This window comes from Lonchura striata, chromosome 3, assembly GCF_050655825.1.
Source record: "Lonchura striata isolate lonStrDom1 chromosome 3, ASM5065582v1, whole genome shotgun sequence".
NCBI classification, from domain to species: domain Eukaryota; kingdom Metazoa; phylum Chordata; class Aves; order Passeriformes; family Estrildidae; genus Lonchura; species Lonchura striata.
The window spans coordinates 46,000,662-46,017,213 of NC_140705.1; the positions used below are offsets into that span (position 1 = coordinate 46,000,662).

At 41.8% G+C, this 16,552-nt stretch overlaps 1 protein-coding gene across 5 annotated transcripts in view; it reads right to left on the reverse strand.

The window, feature by feature from the left end:
• FYN (FYN proto-oncogene, Src family tyrosine kinase) overlaps positions 1-16,552 on the reverse strand; it is a 135,783-nt gene that overhangs the window by 37,721 nt on the left and 81,510 nt on the right. For 3 of the 5 annotated variants that reach the window (XM_085575024.1, XM_085575023.1, XM_021555486.4), the window contains exons 3-4: positions 2,013-2,270; positions 1,401-1,497 (exon numbers count right to left, since the gene is read on the reverse strand). In XM_085575024.1, coding sequence (XP_085431150.1) covers positions 1,401-1,497; positions 2,013-2,259 — 344 coding nt within the window. In that variant the 5' untranslated portion in view covers positions 2,260-2,270. Of the gene's footprint in view, positions 1-1,400; positions 1,498-2,012; positions 2,271-14,613; positions 14,752-16,552 lie in introns of those variants that run through there. The other 2 variants (XM_021555485.4, XM_085575027.1) reach the window with 2 other exon arrangements.

Consider the following 16,552-nt stretch of genomic DNA (forward strand, 5'->3'; position numbering starts at 1 on the left):
AGCATTCTTATGGAAAAGCAGCTTTCTGGAGATTCCCAGTCTGGCTGTCACTACTCCAGGGGTGTGGATAGGGCCATGTTTATAAGCAAGTATACCTAACTACAATGGGAACTGTGCTTCTGTGATTCTACAGGAAAATCAATGGATGCTTGGTCTTTTTTCCTTGCTTGGAAACTCTTCTTCCAGGCAGTAATTACCTGCATCAAAATGCATGTGCTGCAGCCACCGACATGAAGGGGAATCTCTCTGTCTCACCAGCTCCAAGGATGATTGCTCTCTAAGTCTAAGTTGGGGAGCACTGCCAGATTCCACCAACTGGCACATACAAGGTATTTATAATGTGTGGAACTTCTTGTTTCAGGTTATGACATAGTTTGTGCAAGGTTAGGAAGGCAGAAGGCAATGTGAATAAAAATGGATCATAGGTTTAAAAAGGGTTTGTTTCCAACCTCTAAGTCAGAAGCAGAAAGGTTTTTAATTGCTGCTCCCTCTACAAATCATAACTGAAGTTTCTGTGCTTTCATCTACATCAAAGCTCTTTAGCTTCATGAAATATTCTACAGAATTACCTGATTTTTTAAAAAACTTCAGTGCACATTGAGCCAATTAAAACCCTGCAGCTGCTATATTAAAATTAACAGGAGTTGCACCAGGGGTGAATTCACCTCATTGTCACATATTATAAGAAAAAAAGAGAGGACCCATATCACAAAGCCTTTAGAAAGTGACATACTTGGTTGTTAACCCATTTTTACCTCTACATGATAGCAGTAGTGAGCATAACTCAGAGCCTGCTACTTTATGCTCTTAGCCAAGAATTACAAGATGTTCAGATATAGGTCAGTAGCACAGTGAGTTTTAGAAGTTATTTTTAAATTGCTAAGGGATTTTTTTTTCTATGGGCAGTTGATAAAATTAATTTTAGTTTTATGATTTCCAGGATGGAAATGTGGTTTTTATGTCAGATGCAACAGAACCTAGGAAGTTCTGACTGCATCACCTACCTTTAAAAGACAAAAATGCTTTTAAACTTGGCACATACATCTGGATAACAGCTCTTTTGTGAATCATCTTTTAGCTCATTTCTATGTAGGGATACTCGCAGCAGATTGGAAAATTGTTAGTATATGCCTTGCAGAACCTCTGTAGCTACTGATAAAGTACAGAGCTCGTAGTCTCAGTTCTGAATGTGGGGTTACTGTAAAATGTAAGCAGTAAATCACACATTCTAACACTTTTTTTAAAGTAAAGCTGCATGTGGTTGAAGTGTTTTTTCCCAACAATACAGCACTTTGCTTGAATATCCAACATAATATTTTACTAATAAAACAAGCAAACATTACTGTAAACATTGTAAATTTGAAACTATTAAAAAGTAGATTCCCAAGCCTAAAACTTACGAGCTATTAAGTATCTGGAATTTTTCTCCTTTGTGAAAACTCAAGTCATCTTCTGTTCTTGCTTCATAGTCATAAAGCGCCACAAAAAGAGTTACACCTAAAGAAAAAGATAAGTGGGTTATACTCTGTCACAAAAGACAGGAGGGAAAGGAACCTCAAGAGATGATGTGGCTAAGCTACAGGTAAGCCACTCCAGCTGCTGAGGGGCAAACCAAACTGAACCTTCCAACTTTTTAAATTATTCCCATGTCTCTGGTCTTATGCAGTCAGTGAGCACTCCACCTCCTTCACTCTGTACAGTCACAGGATCCCAAGCAGGCAAAGGGGGTTGAAGAGACAGTTTAGATATAGCCATGCCAAGTATTTAACTACTTGAGGTGTCTCAGTCCACACTTTACTCTCCCTGGTAGAGGGATGAGGCATTTAGCCAAATTTGGCATGTACACATAATTTCTCAGCCCCAAGTGAACCTGCAAATTAGCAAAGGACCCAGCTCCACCCTACTTCAGTTCTTCGCACTATTTCATTAAATAACTCTTCCTAAAAGCAACATGCTGAGGCAGTCAGGCCTCTGCTGTAGATTGAGCACTAAAATAAGATGTTCAAGCTCACCTGTTCCTCCTCTTGTACGCAGCGTCCCTGTATGAGAGGAGGAGTTGACTCCACCAAACACGGTCAGTCCTTGGCCTCCTGTGGCATGGAAGTTGTTGTAGTTTGGGATTGAGGTCACACCAAAGCTAGGATAGTGCTGCGGAGTAGGATCTGTCCCATAGCGGTAGCCTGAGCTTTGAGTTAAACTGCCATCCCTCTCGTCAGTCAGTTTTGTTGCTTCTTTATCCTTACATTGCACACAGCCCATTATCTAAAATCCTAGGAGAGGAAGGAAAGGACAGGTCCTCATATGTCGATGCTCACCAGATCTCCTCCAAACACACATATGATGAGGCTTAAATTAAGTTCACTGCTCAAATGTTAAGTACTTTGGAAAAAAAACATGCAATGGCTTGAATACAAACAGCAACATGTTGGAAAAAAAGCTCACACAAAATCTTCCTCTCAGGAATCTTCCATCAAGGCCTGGGAAAGGGGGTCCTGCCTGCTTTTAGGATAATGGCAGATCATTGTCCAGCCCTGACAGGCAACATTTTGCCCGGAGGGACCAAGAGGATAAAATCCACCTTGCTCACCCTTTTCCAGGAGGATGCATATGGCAAGTGAAGGACTCGGCCAAAAAAGTGCTGCTGGAGGTGTTCAAGACTGCCCTCAGAACACAGAATGAGGCACTTAGCCTGCATTCATATTTGATCTTGCCAACTACACAGGAATGGACTTCACCTAAAGACAAAACCCTTCTTCCATTGCTGGAGCTCTGCATGGCAGGCAGAAAAGCAGCCACAGTGAGCCAAGAATTATTACAGCAGGAAAGTAGGAGGGAGCTATCAGACGGCACAGCTAAAATTAAAAAAAAAAAAAAAAAAAGAGGAAGCTCCTTTTCAAGCAGGACCAATTTAAAGGTTGAAACCACTGGTAACAGAAGGCGGGGCTGGCAAAGGTAGTACACACATTAAGAAACTAGAGAAAGTCCCAGAAGAATTAACAAGTCAAATGCAGAACAACTCCAAATACAGATTCTGCACAGGATGAAACTGAGAGGGTTTCAAAAATTACAGCTTCAAAAAGGTTGCTCCAAGTTTTTTTAAATCTTGTAACCTCTTGCTCAGTACCCTTATGGGGTGCTAGCAGGGCCTGGGTTAATCTCTGTTTTAGGTGCCTGCCACTCTCAGCGTGGAGGGAGACAGAGGGTGATTTGCCACATCTCAGAAGCACTCCTGCAAGGTTAGTCCTGTTACCTGGTGTTGCCTTTTATCTGCTAGCTCTAACTTTCTCTAATCCATGTGGTGGTGTCACTGAACTCTTTCCTATTGGCCCAAATTGAACCTAGACACAAAACCTGAGTTTCTGGAGTGGGGTGTGATGAACCTAAGGAATCAGATACTTCTCTGGAGGCATCCTTGATCTGAACCAGTACAGAGACTCTTAGATGCAACCTGGCACACAAACAACGTACTCTGAACATCGGGGTTGGAAGAGAAATGGCCGAAAAAAAAGTTTAAAAATTACTTAATAGATACACATTTTTTTCAAGAATATATAAATAGGGAGAAAATGCAGAGAACAGAAAAAATATATATAGTGAAGTACATTTGTTTTTTACCCCACATTTCTTTTCACATTTCAGACCAATATCTGTCACTTTGGGTAAATAGAATGTCTATGCTTTTTAAAATTTCCTAATTGCTCTGTAGCTGCTAGGCTGGCTATTTTCTATGCCTTACCCCAGCATCAACACAGGAAATTGGTTTTGACAAACTCATGGGATTCCGAAAAAGAATGTTTCACCAGTGTTAATGCTTGAAAAATTATGCAGCAGCTCCCTGTTTTTCTGTGACAGTCTACAGTCTGGATACTGCTTCCCACATCTAACCTGCCTAATTAAAAAGAGAAACACTTCTGTTTTTCTACAATTTTCAGGTACTTCCAGTTATTCTACAAGTCAGTTCAGAAAAACAAGCATAAGTTTGTCTGCCCAATGTGACACCCATCCACAAGAAGAACCAGAAGGAGGACCTGGGAAGATACAGGCCTGTCAGTCTGCCCTTGGTGCCCAGGCAGGTTATGGAACAGCTCATTGTGAGTGCAATCACAAGGCACACACAGGATCAGACCCAGCCACTTTGGGTTTAGGACACGGCCCTCAGTGCCATGGCCTAGTTGACAAGGTGGTGATCAGTCAAAGGGTGGATGCTATGACCTCAAAGGTCTTTTTAACCTAAATGATTCTGTTATGCTGCAATTTTATCTTTATTTATTTCCTGGAGTTGTATTTCCTGCATTTAGCATGGGTCTACCCTCTGTTGCTCTTAGCCTGACTTAAAACTGGTCATTTTGTGTTTCTTTATTCCCTTCAAGACACCACATCCACTCAGCAGGGCTCCCTCACCAAAATGTTTAAGTCTTTTGGGGAGAACAGAAAAATGGACTCCTGACTCCTCACTTGCTGCATGGGTGGCATGAGATGGGATCCCTGAAGAAACTAAAGGAACAACTGGTTGAGGGAAAGAGGTTTGCAGCCTGGAGGGTGCAAAACACACTGCTGCTGCTACTGCTGACCTCCTGCCTCTGCTCGCCCTGGAAGCTGGGTTGGAGCTGCAGGTGCAGAGTACTGTGCACCCCCAGGACCAGCAGTGACAGCAGGGGAGCCCACAGGGACCACGAAAAAGGTGCAGAGGTGCCCTGGCCAGCTTCATATCAGCTGTGAAAAGCTGCTTGTGGAACCATGACTACTGCTTTTACCATTTCAACAGCAGGACGGTCTGGCTCTGGAGACCCTTTGTTTGGAGATGTCACTCAGAACTGAGGTTTTCCTGGCTCCTCTCAGAGCCTCTGTGAGCACTGCCAGGGAGTGAAGCAGGACCACACAGAAGGCAACAGCCCTGTGGGGTGATGGCTCATCTCCCTCCTCTCAGCATGGCTGGAGCCCAGAAGGCTTTGGGTGGGAGGGATGAGTCTGGGGCTCACTACTTGGACCCTGCTCCACCTCTGTGAAAGCGTGGCTGTGATGTGCAGAGAGCAAAGCGTGGCAGTGAGCAAATGCTGCCTGGAGATACCGCGAGAGAAATCCCAGCTCAACAGGAAGGGTGGAGGGGTGCTGACCACCTGAGCAGGGAAGAGTAAGCCATTAAATCAGCCTGCTTAAAAGCTGCAACGTGGGCTTATTCACCTACAAGCAACTAAGTGATATGCAGGATTTAGTGTTTAAAGAATTTCACAGCGTTTTTGTTGGCTTGCAGACTTACATCCCTGTGAAACTCTATCACCTCCTCCCTTTCCCCTCCCAGCTCTGTTTCTCCTTATTTTTTCCCGTGCTTTCATGAAGAAAGAAGAGAAAAAAATTAAAGAAAAGAAGAGATAGGAAACATGAAATCTGGGAGACCAGTGGGAGGGAAAGTGGTTTTCTTGTTGCTCATTCACAAACATTCAGCTGAGCAGGGAAAAAAAAAATCCCCACTGAAATCCAGGAATATTTCACGTATAAATTTACAACTGCTGACAAGACAACCCTACATATTTCATTTACACACTGATAAGGAAAAAGTTGAAATGATAAATCAGCTGCAAAAAGAAAAATTACTACGAATATTTATTCTGAAAAAAAGTGAATAAACAAGGGGATGGTGTACATATGTACTGGTAGTTTAAAAAATGGTTTGGGTTTTTATTACTAGGAATTATATGTATAGAGAACCATTGAACTATGAAAGTCTTAATTTTAGCTTGGTTTTTGCTTGCTTTATCTTTTTGCTGACAAAGGCAGCACACAGGGAAGAAGAATTTGATGCAAAGTGAACGACTGACAAAATGGGCTTTTTCTTTTTCTTGTCCCCTCCCACTGTCAAAGTGTCTAGACAATCCAAGTATAAAGACTGCTTGATTGCAGCCTCTTGTAAAATGTGACAGAGGGTGTTACATGCACACATCTTTTCAAGCCAAGTCCCTGAAAGTTGTCTGTTCTTGGCTCAAAGAAACAGCATCGTGGGGAGTTGGCTAAATGTGAGAGAATACATGTATGCATGTACATGCCTAAAGTGATTTCAGCTTACTCAGGGGTTTTACAGACAATAAATATCACCTCCATTCAGCACTGGCTTTTGTGTCAATGAATGGAATCCAAAAACTAATCTCCTTCAGTATCACAGAGCAGGATTTTAATATCCAAAAGTTTTATCTCCCTGCATGTCAGCATTTGGAGCTGTGGAAGGCTGGAATTATTCATCCAGCTCTGAGATCACCAAACAAAATCTGGAGTTGTTTTACACTAAACTCCCTAGAGATGAGAACACAATGTTACTCATCCAACATGCTGTGCATCTTAGAGTAAGGGAACAAGTTTTTAATATACTTCCACTAGGAAAGGCAGCATTTCTCAGATGTGTGAGTTATTGGTGGCACAGCATTATCATAATCTGACACTAGTAATGTTAAAAGGTATGTTAAAAGGTATGTTACTGACCTAATTAAAATTAACTTTTCTAGTGCAAGCAAGTTGAATTTGGTTATTTTGAAGTTGTGTTTTTATAGGCAATGTAAGATGTGTTTTTATGAAAACATATAACCCCTCATTTTCATGGGTTTTGAGACTTCCGTAGAGACAAATGAAAATAAACATATTATTTGCCTCCTTTCTTGTCCTTATTACATTTCTTGAACTCCAACATTAACATTGCAACCAATCCAACATGTGTCTAACCAGAAGAGTAGTTTCCACCCACATTGTGGAAACATTAGTTGACAAGGATATAAAATTCATTATATCATTATTAATCATTTATATAGTCATAGCACCTTAATCACTTTCAGGTAGGATATGGATTATGGCTAAGGAGATGAATTAACATTATTATTACTACTGTAAATAATCCCCCTTCAGTTTTTCTTTTTGTTCTTGATACAAAATGGAAGCTAAAACTGAAACACCAACAGAGCCAGACATCCACTCCATTAACAAAAACAAAAGCTGTCCTCGGCTAGCTGATCAAAACCTAGGAAAAGTCCAAGAGTGAGAGGAAAATTCCTTTTTTTATACTTCTATTTTAAAAGTAAAAGCTCCAACATATGATATCTGAAAAGCCAAAAGTACTGATTAACCTTTGCTTCTGCAGTAGTAAGCATATGGATGGGGGGAAGAATGGTGTAAATTCACTCCTTACAAGCATAAGAAGTTTTCTCATAAGCTTTTGCAACTCACATCTGAAAGTCTGATTTATGGTACATCTTCAGAACCTTCTTTTTTTAGAGTTGTAAGAGAAAATAGGTTTCAAGAGTGTTTGAGAGAGAGGTAAAATGCAGGGAAAAGCCTGTCTACCCTGCACCCTTTGATCCATGCTGTGGCCTCTGTCATCCAGCCCCTTGCACGTGAAAGGGAACTGGCACAGGAGAGGGCTCCAGCCTGCAGAAGAGATGGAGAGCAGGCTCAGACCCAGCAGGGTGCATCCTGGACTTCTCTGGAATGAAATCTGATGGCATATTTTTAAGATAACTTCTTTCAGTAAAAAACACAAAAGGGATAGGGTGGATGACTGGCAACTGCCTTTTCTGACCAAGTCTTACAACTCTTGTCTGGAAAGCATCAGCAGGGAAGCTGAGTTAAGAAATATTTATGTTAAAAGGAAATCAGAAGCAAAAAATCCTTGGCTTTTATTCAGTCTCTGTGGTGAACAGGCATGAATCAAACTAAGGGTTTCATCCAGCATGGCTGTGAAAAATTAAATCTCTAAGGGCCATCTTCATGGTGCTTTATGTTCTGCTGAAAGCACCACAGAACTATCAGTCTGTGATATCAAATAAACCAAATTTTATGAGCTACTGTAGGATTTAATATTCAAAATGCCACATTCTGAGATACCGTGAAGGTTCAAGGAGGACGGAAAAGGCTTTCCAAGAATAAGAACTCCAAGAATTTTTAAAAGATACTTTAAAAATTACTGAAAATTACTGTGGAATGCCTCTTGCAGGATGTGTATGGGAATAATCAACACAGAAATTTACCCCAAAGTTGAAATGTCTTACTTTCCATGCCCTATTAGAAGCTCCTAAAGACAAAGTGATAGATTAGGTATTTGAAACACAACTCTGAGACACATTAAACTCCCCAATTTTCAGAGAAGTCTCACTCACCCACTTTGACCATTACAAGTCACTAGAAGGCATTCCAAGTTGGTCAACAAATAGGCACTTTAAACCAGTCTTATGTAGGTCAGTAATTCTCATGCTATCTGTTTTCTGACCTCTCTTTGACTCATATCTATGCTGATGGGAGCATTTTGGATTTCCAGAATTAATACTGTGTTAGTTTCAAGCCAACTCAAATGAAACAGATGGAATGAAACAGCAGCACTTATTGCATTAGTTTTTGGTTTTATCTATTAACTCTGGGACATTTTAGAGGACTGCCTACATTCCAGCTTAGCCAGTGATTTCCCAATTTTTAAGTCAGAGAGATACAACAAATACTTTAAAATTCAAAGTTCTGGATGTTATTCATGAGTTCCCAGGCTTGTGGGTTGGAGGTTACTGTATATACATATAATTTTTATACTAAGGTCCAATCTAGAAAGAATATAATTTTACTGCATTGTGATAGATCCAGTTCAGCCTTGAATAAAGCTGGAGATTTGTGCAGAATTCTTGCAAATCTACATGTGCACCACACTTGTCATGCTGCATTAAAAAATGTAAATCAGAGAAGACACAGTACTACCACTGGATGTCCTCTGACTGTTAAACATATGCAGAAAATCTCACATACACAAAGTCATGTTCCTAAACAAAAAGCCAGAAACACCAGGGCAAAACTTCAAGTATGTTTCAAAACATCACTCAAAAATTCCTGGGCTGCATAATTTGATTTTTAATGTTTCACTCCCAGATTCTGCTTTAGTGGTGTGAGCAGCAAAAATCCACCAGCAGTTCAATTGTTTATCTGTAGCAGTCAAAAGTTAGGCTGTTGCCCAGTGTCCATGGCCATCCATGGCTGGAAGAGCAGGAAGAGCAGTCTCAGTTGAGCTCCTGCTGCCATTCTGCCCTGGTTCAAAGCCAATGCCTTTTACAATGCTGGAGTGCTCTTACTATTGTTTTTTGTCAGCTTACAGTTGCTTTGGAAGTCCTCTACAATGGTGGCAGAGGGGGTTCAGGAAAGGGAGCAGCTCCAGCTGCTGCAAGAAGAGCAGACCCTGGAAGGGGCTTTGAAGTGCCATATTCTGCCCTGCTGTTCCTCCCCATTACTGAGTGACTGGGCACACAGCCCTGGAAACAACAGCTTCCTGACAATACAGACAAGGTCAAGTTATAACACATGCCTGCAAAGTGTGGCCCTGTGCTTGCCTTCCCTCTTTTCCTCTTTGAGATTGGCACTAGAAGACAGTTATAAAAAATTAAGGTTTGGGCTTCACCTTGCCCATTTAATTTCAGCCAGCCTTGGAGGTCAGTGTTGGGAAGAGAAGGTGCATGTTGAAGGACTTCACTGAGCTACCACCAGAGCCTTGGCTTCTGCCAGAGGCTGTGAGCACAGCTGTCCATGGGGCAGGGCGAATGGCCACTCAGGGCCAGGAAGGAAGAGCCATGAATGTCTTGGTCCCCCTCTGGCAAGAGATTTACTACAACCCAGACAATCTGTTCATTATCCATATAGCTATATGATCTATTTATTACAAGTTAGAGAGGAAAAAGGAAGTCAGTGTTCCAGCTGGGCAGGGGGAACAATAACCACGTCCACGTGCTCTTTGAGGGTCAGTTGTGGTGGCGAGACTGGCTGGCAGCTGTCTGGTGGGGACGTCACCTGGCAAGGTCACAGGAAGCTGCATTACCACAATGCTGTTTGAGCAGCCATAATCAAAAGCTCCCCAGTGCAAGAAGAGAAGATGAACCCTCCAAACTGCCCATGAAAGACACATCTCCACCCTTTTGGTTTTGTGCAGTTTCTTTGCCAGCCAAGTCTGTGAATGTTGGGGCCTCATCTTTTTCAAAAAGCAGTGAATTCTTCTCCACTCCCTGTGATACATCCCTTTCAGCAAAACCAAACCAGAACAAAACACAAGAAGCAATTAAAGGCTCATGCTGCAATCTCTTAAAGTTACACTGAGTTATGCCTCGTACTGTCTCAGGGCTTTTATTACTTTGAAAAAAAGATGCCCTAGAAAAATGCAGTAGTTCTGAGAAAATGCTCTTCTGTGTTTGTTTTTTCTTCTTTTCCCACCAACCTCCAAACTTCACTTGTAATCTGAAAGAAAAAGTCTTATGTGTAACTAACTTCAGAGGGAAGGCCTGCAGGTTTTACGCTCATGAACTGAACTGCAAGTTGGACTTAAAACTGCACATAGGATTCTTTTATGCTTAAAATGTATTAAAAGAATCTTTGAAATTAAGAACTAATGGCAGCAGCTACTGCTTACTCTAGAGTTAACCCCCACAAAAGACAGATCTATCCCTGGTTCTGAGAGAACACCATGTAAATTCAATGGTGTGATTTCGAGCTACATTCCTCCTTCATCAGGCTGCTTGTGGTAGCTCTATTCATGAGCAGAGAGAAGTGGGTGGATGGTCTGCATAAGCATTCTGAACTAATGCACCTAAATTTTGAAGTGCCTTTTAAGTGTGTAAATTAGAAAACCTATAGCAAGAGAACAACTGCTGCAAATGCCAGAATAATTTTGTCTTGGAAAGAGAAGAAGTAAAACAGAGTCTCCACTGATTTCCTCTTTCTTTTCTCCCATTAGGAGAACAGAAAGATGATTGCAGGTTGATTCACACTGTTCTGACTTTTTTCTTTCAATTCCTATTTTTAGCTTCTACCCAGGATTAATGGGTGTTCATCTAACCCACAGTATGGGAGCGGTGCAGAGCAGAGTGCCAAATGTGAATCAGGACAGACAGGGAAGGAAGGGAGGAAAGGGGAAGGACGCAGTAAATAAGTTCTGCAACTCTTTGCCACTATGTACCATGAAAGGGGCATAGAAAAATATTTTCTCTCAAAAAAAACCCTCACTGCTCCTCCCCATCCTCCTTCACACATGCAGGAATGAAACTAACCCCTTCTCTGCCTTATCTGATTTCTGTGCTGTGACCAAAGAACTTGGAGGATGTGATAGCAAGAAAAAGGGAGCAAGCTGAGTCTCAAATCAGGAGAGAGACTTACTTTGAAACCCTTCCAGGCACCATTCCCTCCTGAAGGGGCTCTCATTTCTTCTAGGTTGCTACTGCTAACATCTTAATAGAGTTATTTAAATCCCTTATTTGTCCAGTTACACTGGGGGGAAAATCCTCTTCTTCCTAAACACGAGCAAGTATTTGCCTGTGGCCAGCCCACAAAGAAAGCCTCAGATTTCTCACCATCATTGTAGCTGGCTTCACCTACAACAGCAAAGATGCTGATGGGCGGGGTCCCCAAACTGAGTGGCAGCCACATTGTGATAAAGGCAGTGAGTGTGAAAGTACTGACTACACCAGTAATGGGGACACGCAGAAACCCTGCCTATGCTCACACACACAGAGAAAATTCTCTAGTGAGACCTGTTCTCTCAAACCCAGCTGTTGCCACTGTGGTTTCAGTGTATGACAACAGCTTACTGCTAGACGATATCTCGGGTAAATTTACTGTGTCTGGATGGGGTTCAGTTTCTCCACAGCATCCCAAACCCTGCTGTGTGCGCAGAACAACGCTGGTAACTCACCAGTGTTTAAGTTATTGCTGAGCAATGCTCGCAAAGCATCAACACCTTCTTTGTTTCTCACTCTGCCACTGTCACAAGTAGGCAGGGGGAGGCTTGGGAAGGGACAGAGCTAGGAAAGTTGAACCCAACTGACCAAAGGTATATTCTACACCCTCAGTGTGTACAAAGTCCACTCTATTTCTGTGTATTAAAAAAAAAAAAAAAAGGCAAAACTGGGTGGTAATCTGGAGCAGATAGGGAGGGTTTCACTGAAAATGACCCCGTGATATGCCTTGTGAAATACACAACTCCTGACAATTCAGGAGATCTGGAGATCTTGTCTGGAGTTCCTCCCTGTTTCCTAGCACAGAGACAAAAAGCTGAAGGCCACTGAAATTAACAACTTTGCTGTTCCCACAGCATAGGGGACATGTCAGATTTGTGGATTGTGTTGTAAAGGGAAAAGGACCTCTTGATAGGGAACAAATTGACACTCTAAGCCAGGCTGGGAGAGTCAGGTCAAATAAGCAACCACAAGCACATTTAGCACAAACTGGATATCGAGGAGATCATCAACCAAAGCAAAGGCTATGAGAAGATGACCCTTTTCAGTTGCTTATATGCTAATTACAGGATTCTGAAAAAAAATGGATAAACCCTCTGCCTATAAAGTAGCAATTCAAAATAGTACTCTTGAAAAATAATAGCTATATTTAGACTATTATATCAGTAACAGAAACAGCTGTAGCAACTTTAAAAAATCCAAATGGAAGAGGGTGGTGCCAGGCCATATGTGTCACAAATGACATCTGAGTGACTGACAACTAGGAAATAAATAATCTTGGAGAGTTATAGGGATAATGAGCTTCTTCAATATTTACAAACAAGAAGTACAAAATCCCCTCTGTGTTACTCTGGAGACCTTATGTGATTAGCATCAACACAAGCCTGTCCTTTCCAAAGGGCTACAAATGACAAGTAACCCCTAAATTCCAAAAAGGATTGGCCTTTCTAACCTTGTGAAATTAAGCTCTTGCCAATGAGTCATCTACAACATTAACCTGGCAGCACCAAAGGGGACAGAAGCAGCTCACAGCATGATCATCACAAGGTGAAGAGCTGAACTCCACCACACATGAACTAAACCCCAAGGTGGTCACACAAGCACCCACCCCATGTGCAGCAGGACCCACCCGCTTCCTGCCCCAGCCAGGGGCTGCACACACACAGCTCACCACTGGTTGGGTAACACAGCTACACCTGAACTGCCCGTGAGTCATACGTGGGTTAGGACAGGAGCCAGAGCATCCCTGCTTGAGACTTTGTCTCAGTAGAGAGGAAATGATCACAAACCAGAAAGTTACTGGTTGTTTAGACTGAAAAGGACCAACACTTCCTGTGCAAATAGTTAACAATGTCTGCAGTCAAATCCAGACCAGAATTTTATGCAATATGTGAGCGTATACTCTTTATAGATGCATAAATTAAAGTCCTAGTGCATGCTTTCTGAGAAGCAGTTTCACAAAACTGGAGTGAATGGGAGTCAAATCAGGCTGAAGGAGAACATACAGAAAATTGCTGACATCTGCAGTTTAAGACATTTCCTAAATGCCTCCAGTGTTACAACCATGGAAATGGGCTAGATAAAAATAACACATAACAAAAAAAAAAACCCCAGCAGCTGGGTTTACCAAGGAAGTGAAAATACATATAAAATGTTATATAGAAAACTGGTACATGAAAGGGGGAACAGGAAGAGATAATAAGAAGCAAAAAAAGCTAAAATAAAGATTATATACAGGAAACAAGAAGATATTAAAAAAAAATAGAGGCACATAAAATCAGAAATGCATTTCAATTTTTCTAAGCAGATTATGAAGGATGAATCCTGAACAATAAAAACTGTAGAAACGTTCATAACAATGTGACAGCAGCAGAAGTTATTGAGTAAATGTTTCCGATTAGCACACAGGTAAAAGGCTGGATGATCTGTTTATGATGATGATAATGAAATAGCTTCCCACCACAGCAGCCCCTGGAGAGGGGATTTTAGGCAGCAGATAAACGATTCTGGGTGATACAGATTAGTTGCTAGAAATAAACTTGTCTCAGAAGGTTTACAGAAGTAGTCTTGGAGCTGCTACTGCATCTAAAGCAGTTCTTGGCCCTTGGGGAAGGACCAAGGACAGGAAGAAGGCTCATACTGGGCTACTATTTGAGAAGGGTAGAAAGTAATTACAGGCCAGTTGGATGAGTCTCCAGTATTTTGCAGAGGATAGATCAACCAACATCAGCCTCAATTAACAACTTTTTTCAGAGCTCTGTAATTAAAGTCAATTAACTTGGCTTTAAGGAAAATAGATCCTGTCAAACTAATTTGATGTAATTTCTTGCAAAAACTACAAGTTCACTTGATGAAGGCAGCATTGTTAACAGTATTACAAATCTAAGTAATTTGACTTGTTCTGTTGAATGCTTTAAAGCCTACATGGAGTGTTTCCATCTGTACATGGAAATCAGGACTCCACGGTGGAGAGCACTGTATAAGACAGGCTAAAACCTTGACCCTATTTTATACTGAAGTCACTTTTGAGTCCACAGTCATACTAGAAGTATTAAGAAGCTGACAAATTAAGGAAACCAAAGTGTAACTGTAAATCGGAAACTATTACCAAACAAATGGGTTCCTGTTGGATTCCACAGGCATTGGTGATTATCCCTTTACTATTTAATAGCCTTACCAGTGACCTGAATTAAAGTTAAGTCATTGCAGTTAGACATGAGACTGGGAATGGCAGAAAACAAACCACAAAAGAACAGGCCTGACACGGAGCAACTGGGGTCTGTAGAAAGATGGGAGAAGCCAGTTTAGGTTTAATATTAAATTAGGTTAATATGGCCAAGTAAAAAATCACCTTATGAGAATAAAGAATCCAGGCCATACTTACAGGATGAGAGGGAGAGAGAGGACTCTATCCTCCGAAGCACAGACTGAATATGAGACCTGGGGTCCTGGGAAGCAATCAGCTCGACATGAATTCCCCACGCAAGGCTGTGGCCAAAAGGGCTAATGTGAGCCTCAGCTGTACAAACAAATGAAAATCAAAAGATGAGTAGGTAGGTTACGGTGACACTGTATTTGGTTCTCGTTCCTCTGCTCCGTGAATAATGTATCAGGTTCTGCTGCTCCATTTTACAAAAAAACTGTTGGAAAAACTGGAAGAGTGTTCAGGGAAGAGAAATTAAATAACTGAAACCACTGGGCTAGAAAAAGTTTTGTTATAACAAAAATCTTAGAGGGAATTTTGTTATTTTGTTCATGGTATAGCAGTATTCTTACACTGAATAAATTTTATAACAGCAGACTCTGACCTAGCAAAGATAGAAATTGCATCAGGTCTGAAAATTATTCCAATCCAGGCCGTGAACAGGCAAGTTTGTTCTGCATGCTCAGCACTAATGGGTTATAGGCATTTAATCAGTAATTAACTCTTTGCACCACATTTTATGAGGTACTGCCCACCTCTGCAAAGCTGTGAAAGTAACCACGCTTGATTCAAAAAGGATGCGTGCCCACAGGGCTTGGGTTAATTGCTACAAAGCAGGAGCTCCTGCAGGTGAGCCAAGTGGTCACACTGTGCTTTGTGTTGCCACCAAGAAACACTCCTTCTCCTTGCAGGGTATTAATCCTGGCAGCCTTCCTGCTCACAGCTTACAAAACATCTCCAGGGAAACCCCAGGCTTTTGGGGATGAGGTGCCATTTAAGTATGGTTGACACCCAACTGTCCATCTTCTCCAGCATCTGCAGGCAGCCTCTCTCAATTCCCAGCACCTGGCTGCACACAAAACCTCACAGTACAAAGCTCCACATGCTGAGATGCCAAGGAAACCACTTTTAGGGAAACGATGGGTGTTGTTACGACTCTGCCACTGTGAAAGCAGCAGTGACTCCTTGTTTCAGCAATTCACTTCATCTGCTGTGTGCCACTGGGACCTTGGCCCAGGGATCTGGCTGGGATCTCATCGCAGCAGCACCGGGCCACAGAAGGTGACCTCAGAGAATTATGCTGCGGAAAAGAGTTCTCCATACCTCACTGGTATTTCCTCTCCCAAATTCACCCTAGCTACCTTCTTCATGGAAACAAGTTAGATCCTTATGCAGAATGAATCGATATGAGCACTACTCCTGCAGGAACCTCCCAAGTCACTCAGAGTGTCTTTGTGTCTTCTCCTTCCCTTTCTGCATGCCGAGGGAACTGGGTGCTGCCAAGAAAGCTTTTGGCTATCTGTCCCAAGGCTGGGGTTGGGCATTTGGGTTCCTGGGGACCATGTGTTTAGCTGTGGGGCCCTGGTTACCAAATTTGCTTCATCTCACAGCCTGCCAATATTTAAATTTGGTGTTTTTTAAGGAGGCAGCACGAGCTTTTGTGCATGCTGTCTGTCTTAACCTGGGCCTTTGGCCAGAAAGTATTAATCCTATCAATGTGCAGGAGTGGGAAGGCTGGAAGTGTTTGATTTGTGCCAGTTGCTGGCATCATCTCATTTTAAGCTTCTGGAATGAACCCATTTATGACTGAATGCTGCAGTGTAAATGCTGCAAATAAAACAGATAAAATAGTCTCAATTACTTGAACTCAGGACTACTTCACATATGCCACTCCAGAGATTTAGAAGGCGTTATTTCATACAAACATCTAATTAAATTTAATTATGGTTCTAGTTATTTTTATGCTCAACAGGTGGAAAAAACATGTTTTTCAAACTTTTGGTTAACTCAGTAAGTGATGCCTGCTAAAACACAGCATGCACTGCATAGTACAATCTTGGTCATATGTCACAAACATAAAAGAAAGATCCTGTCTTCAGTAAACACATAGTACAAAGCT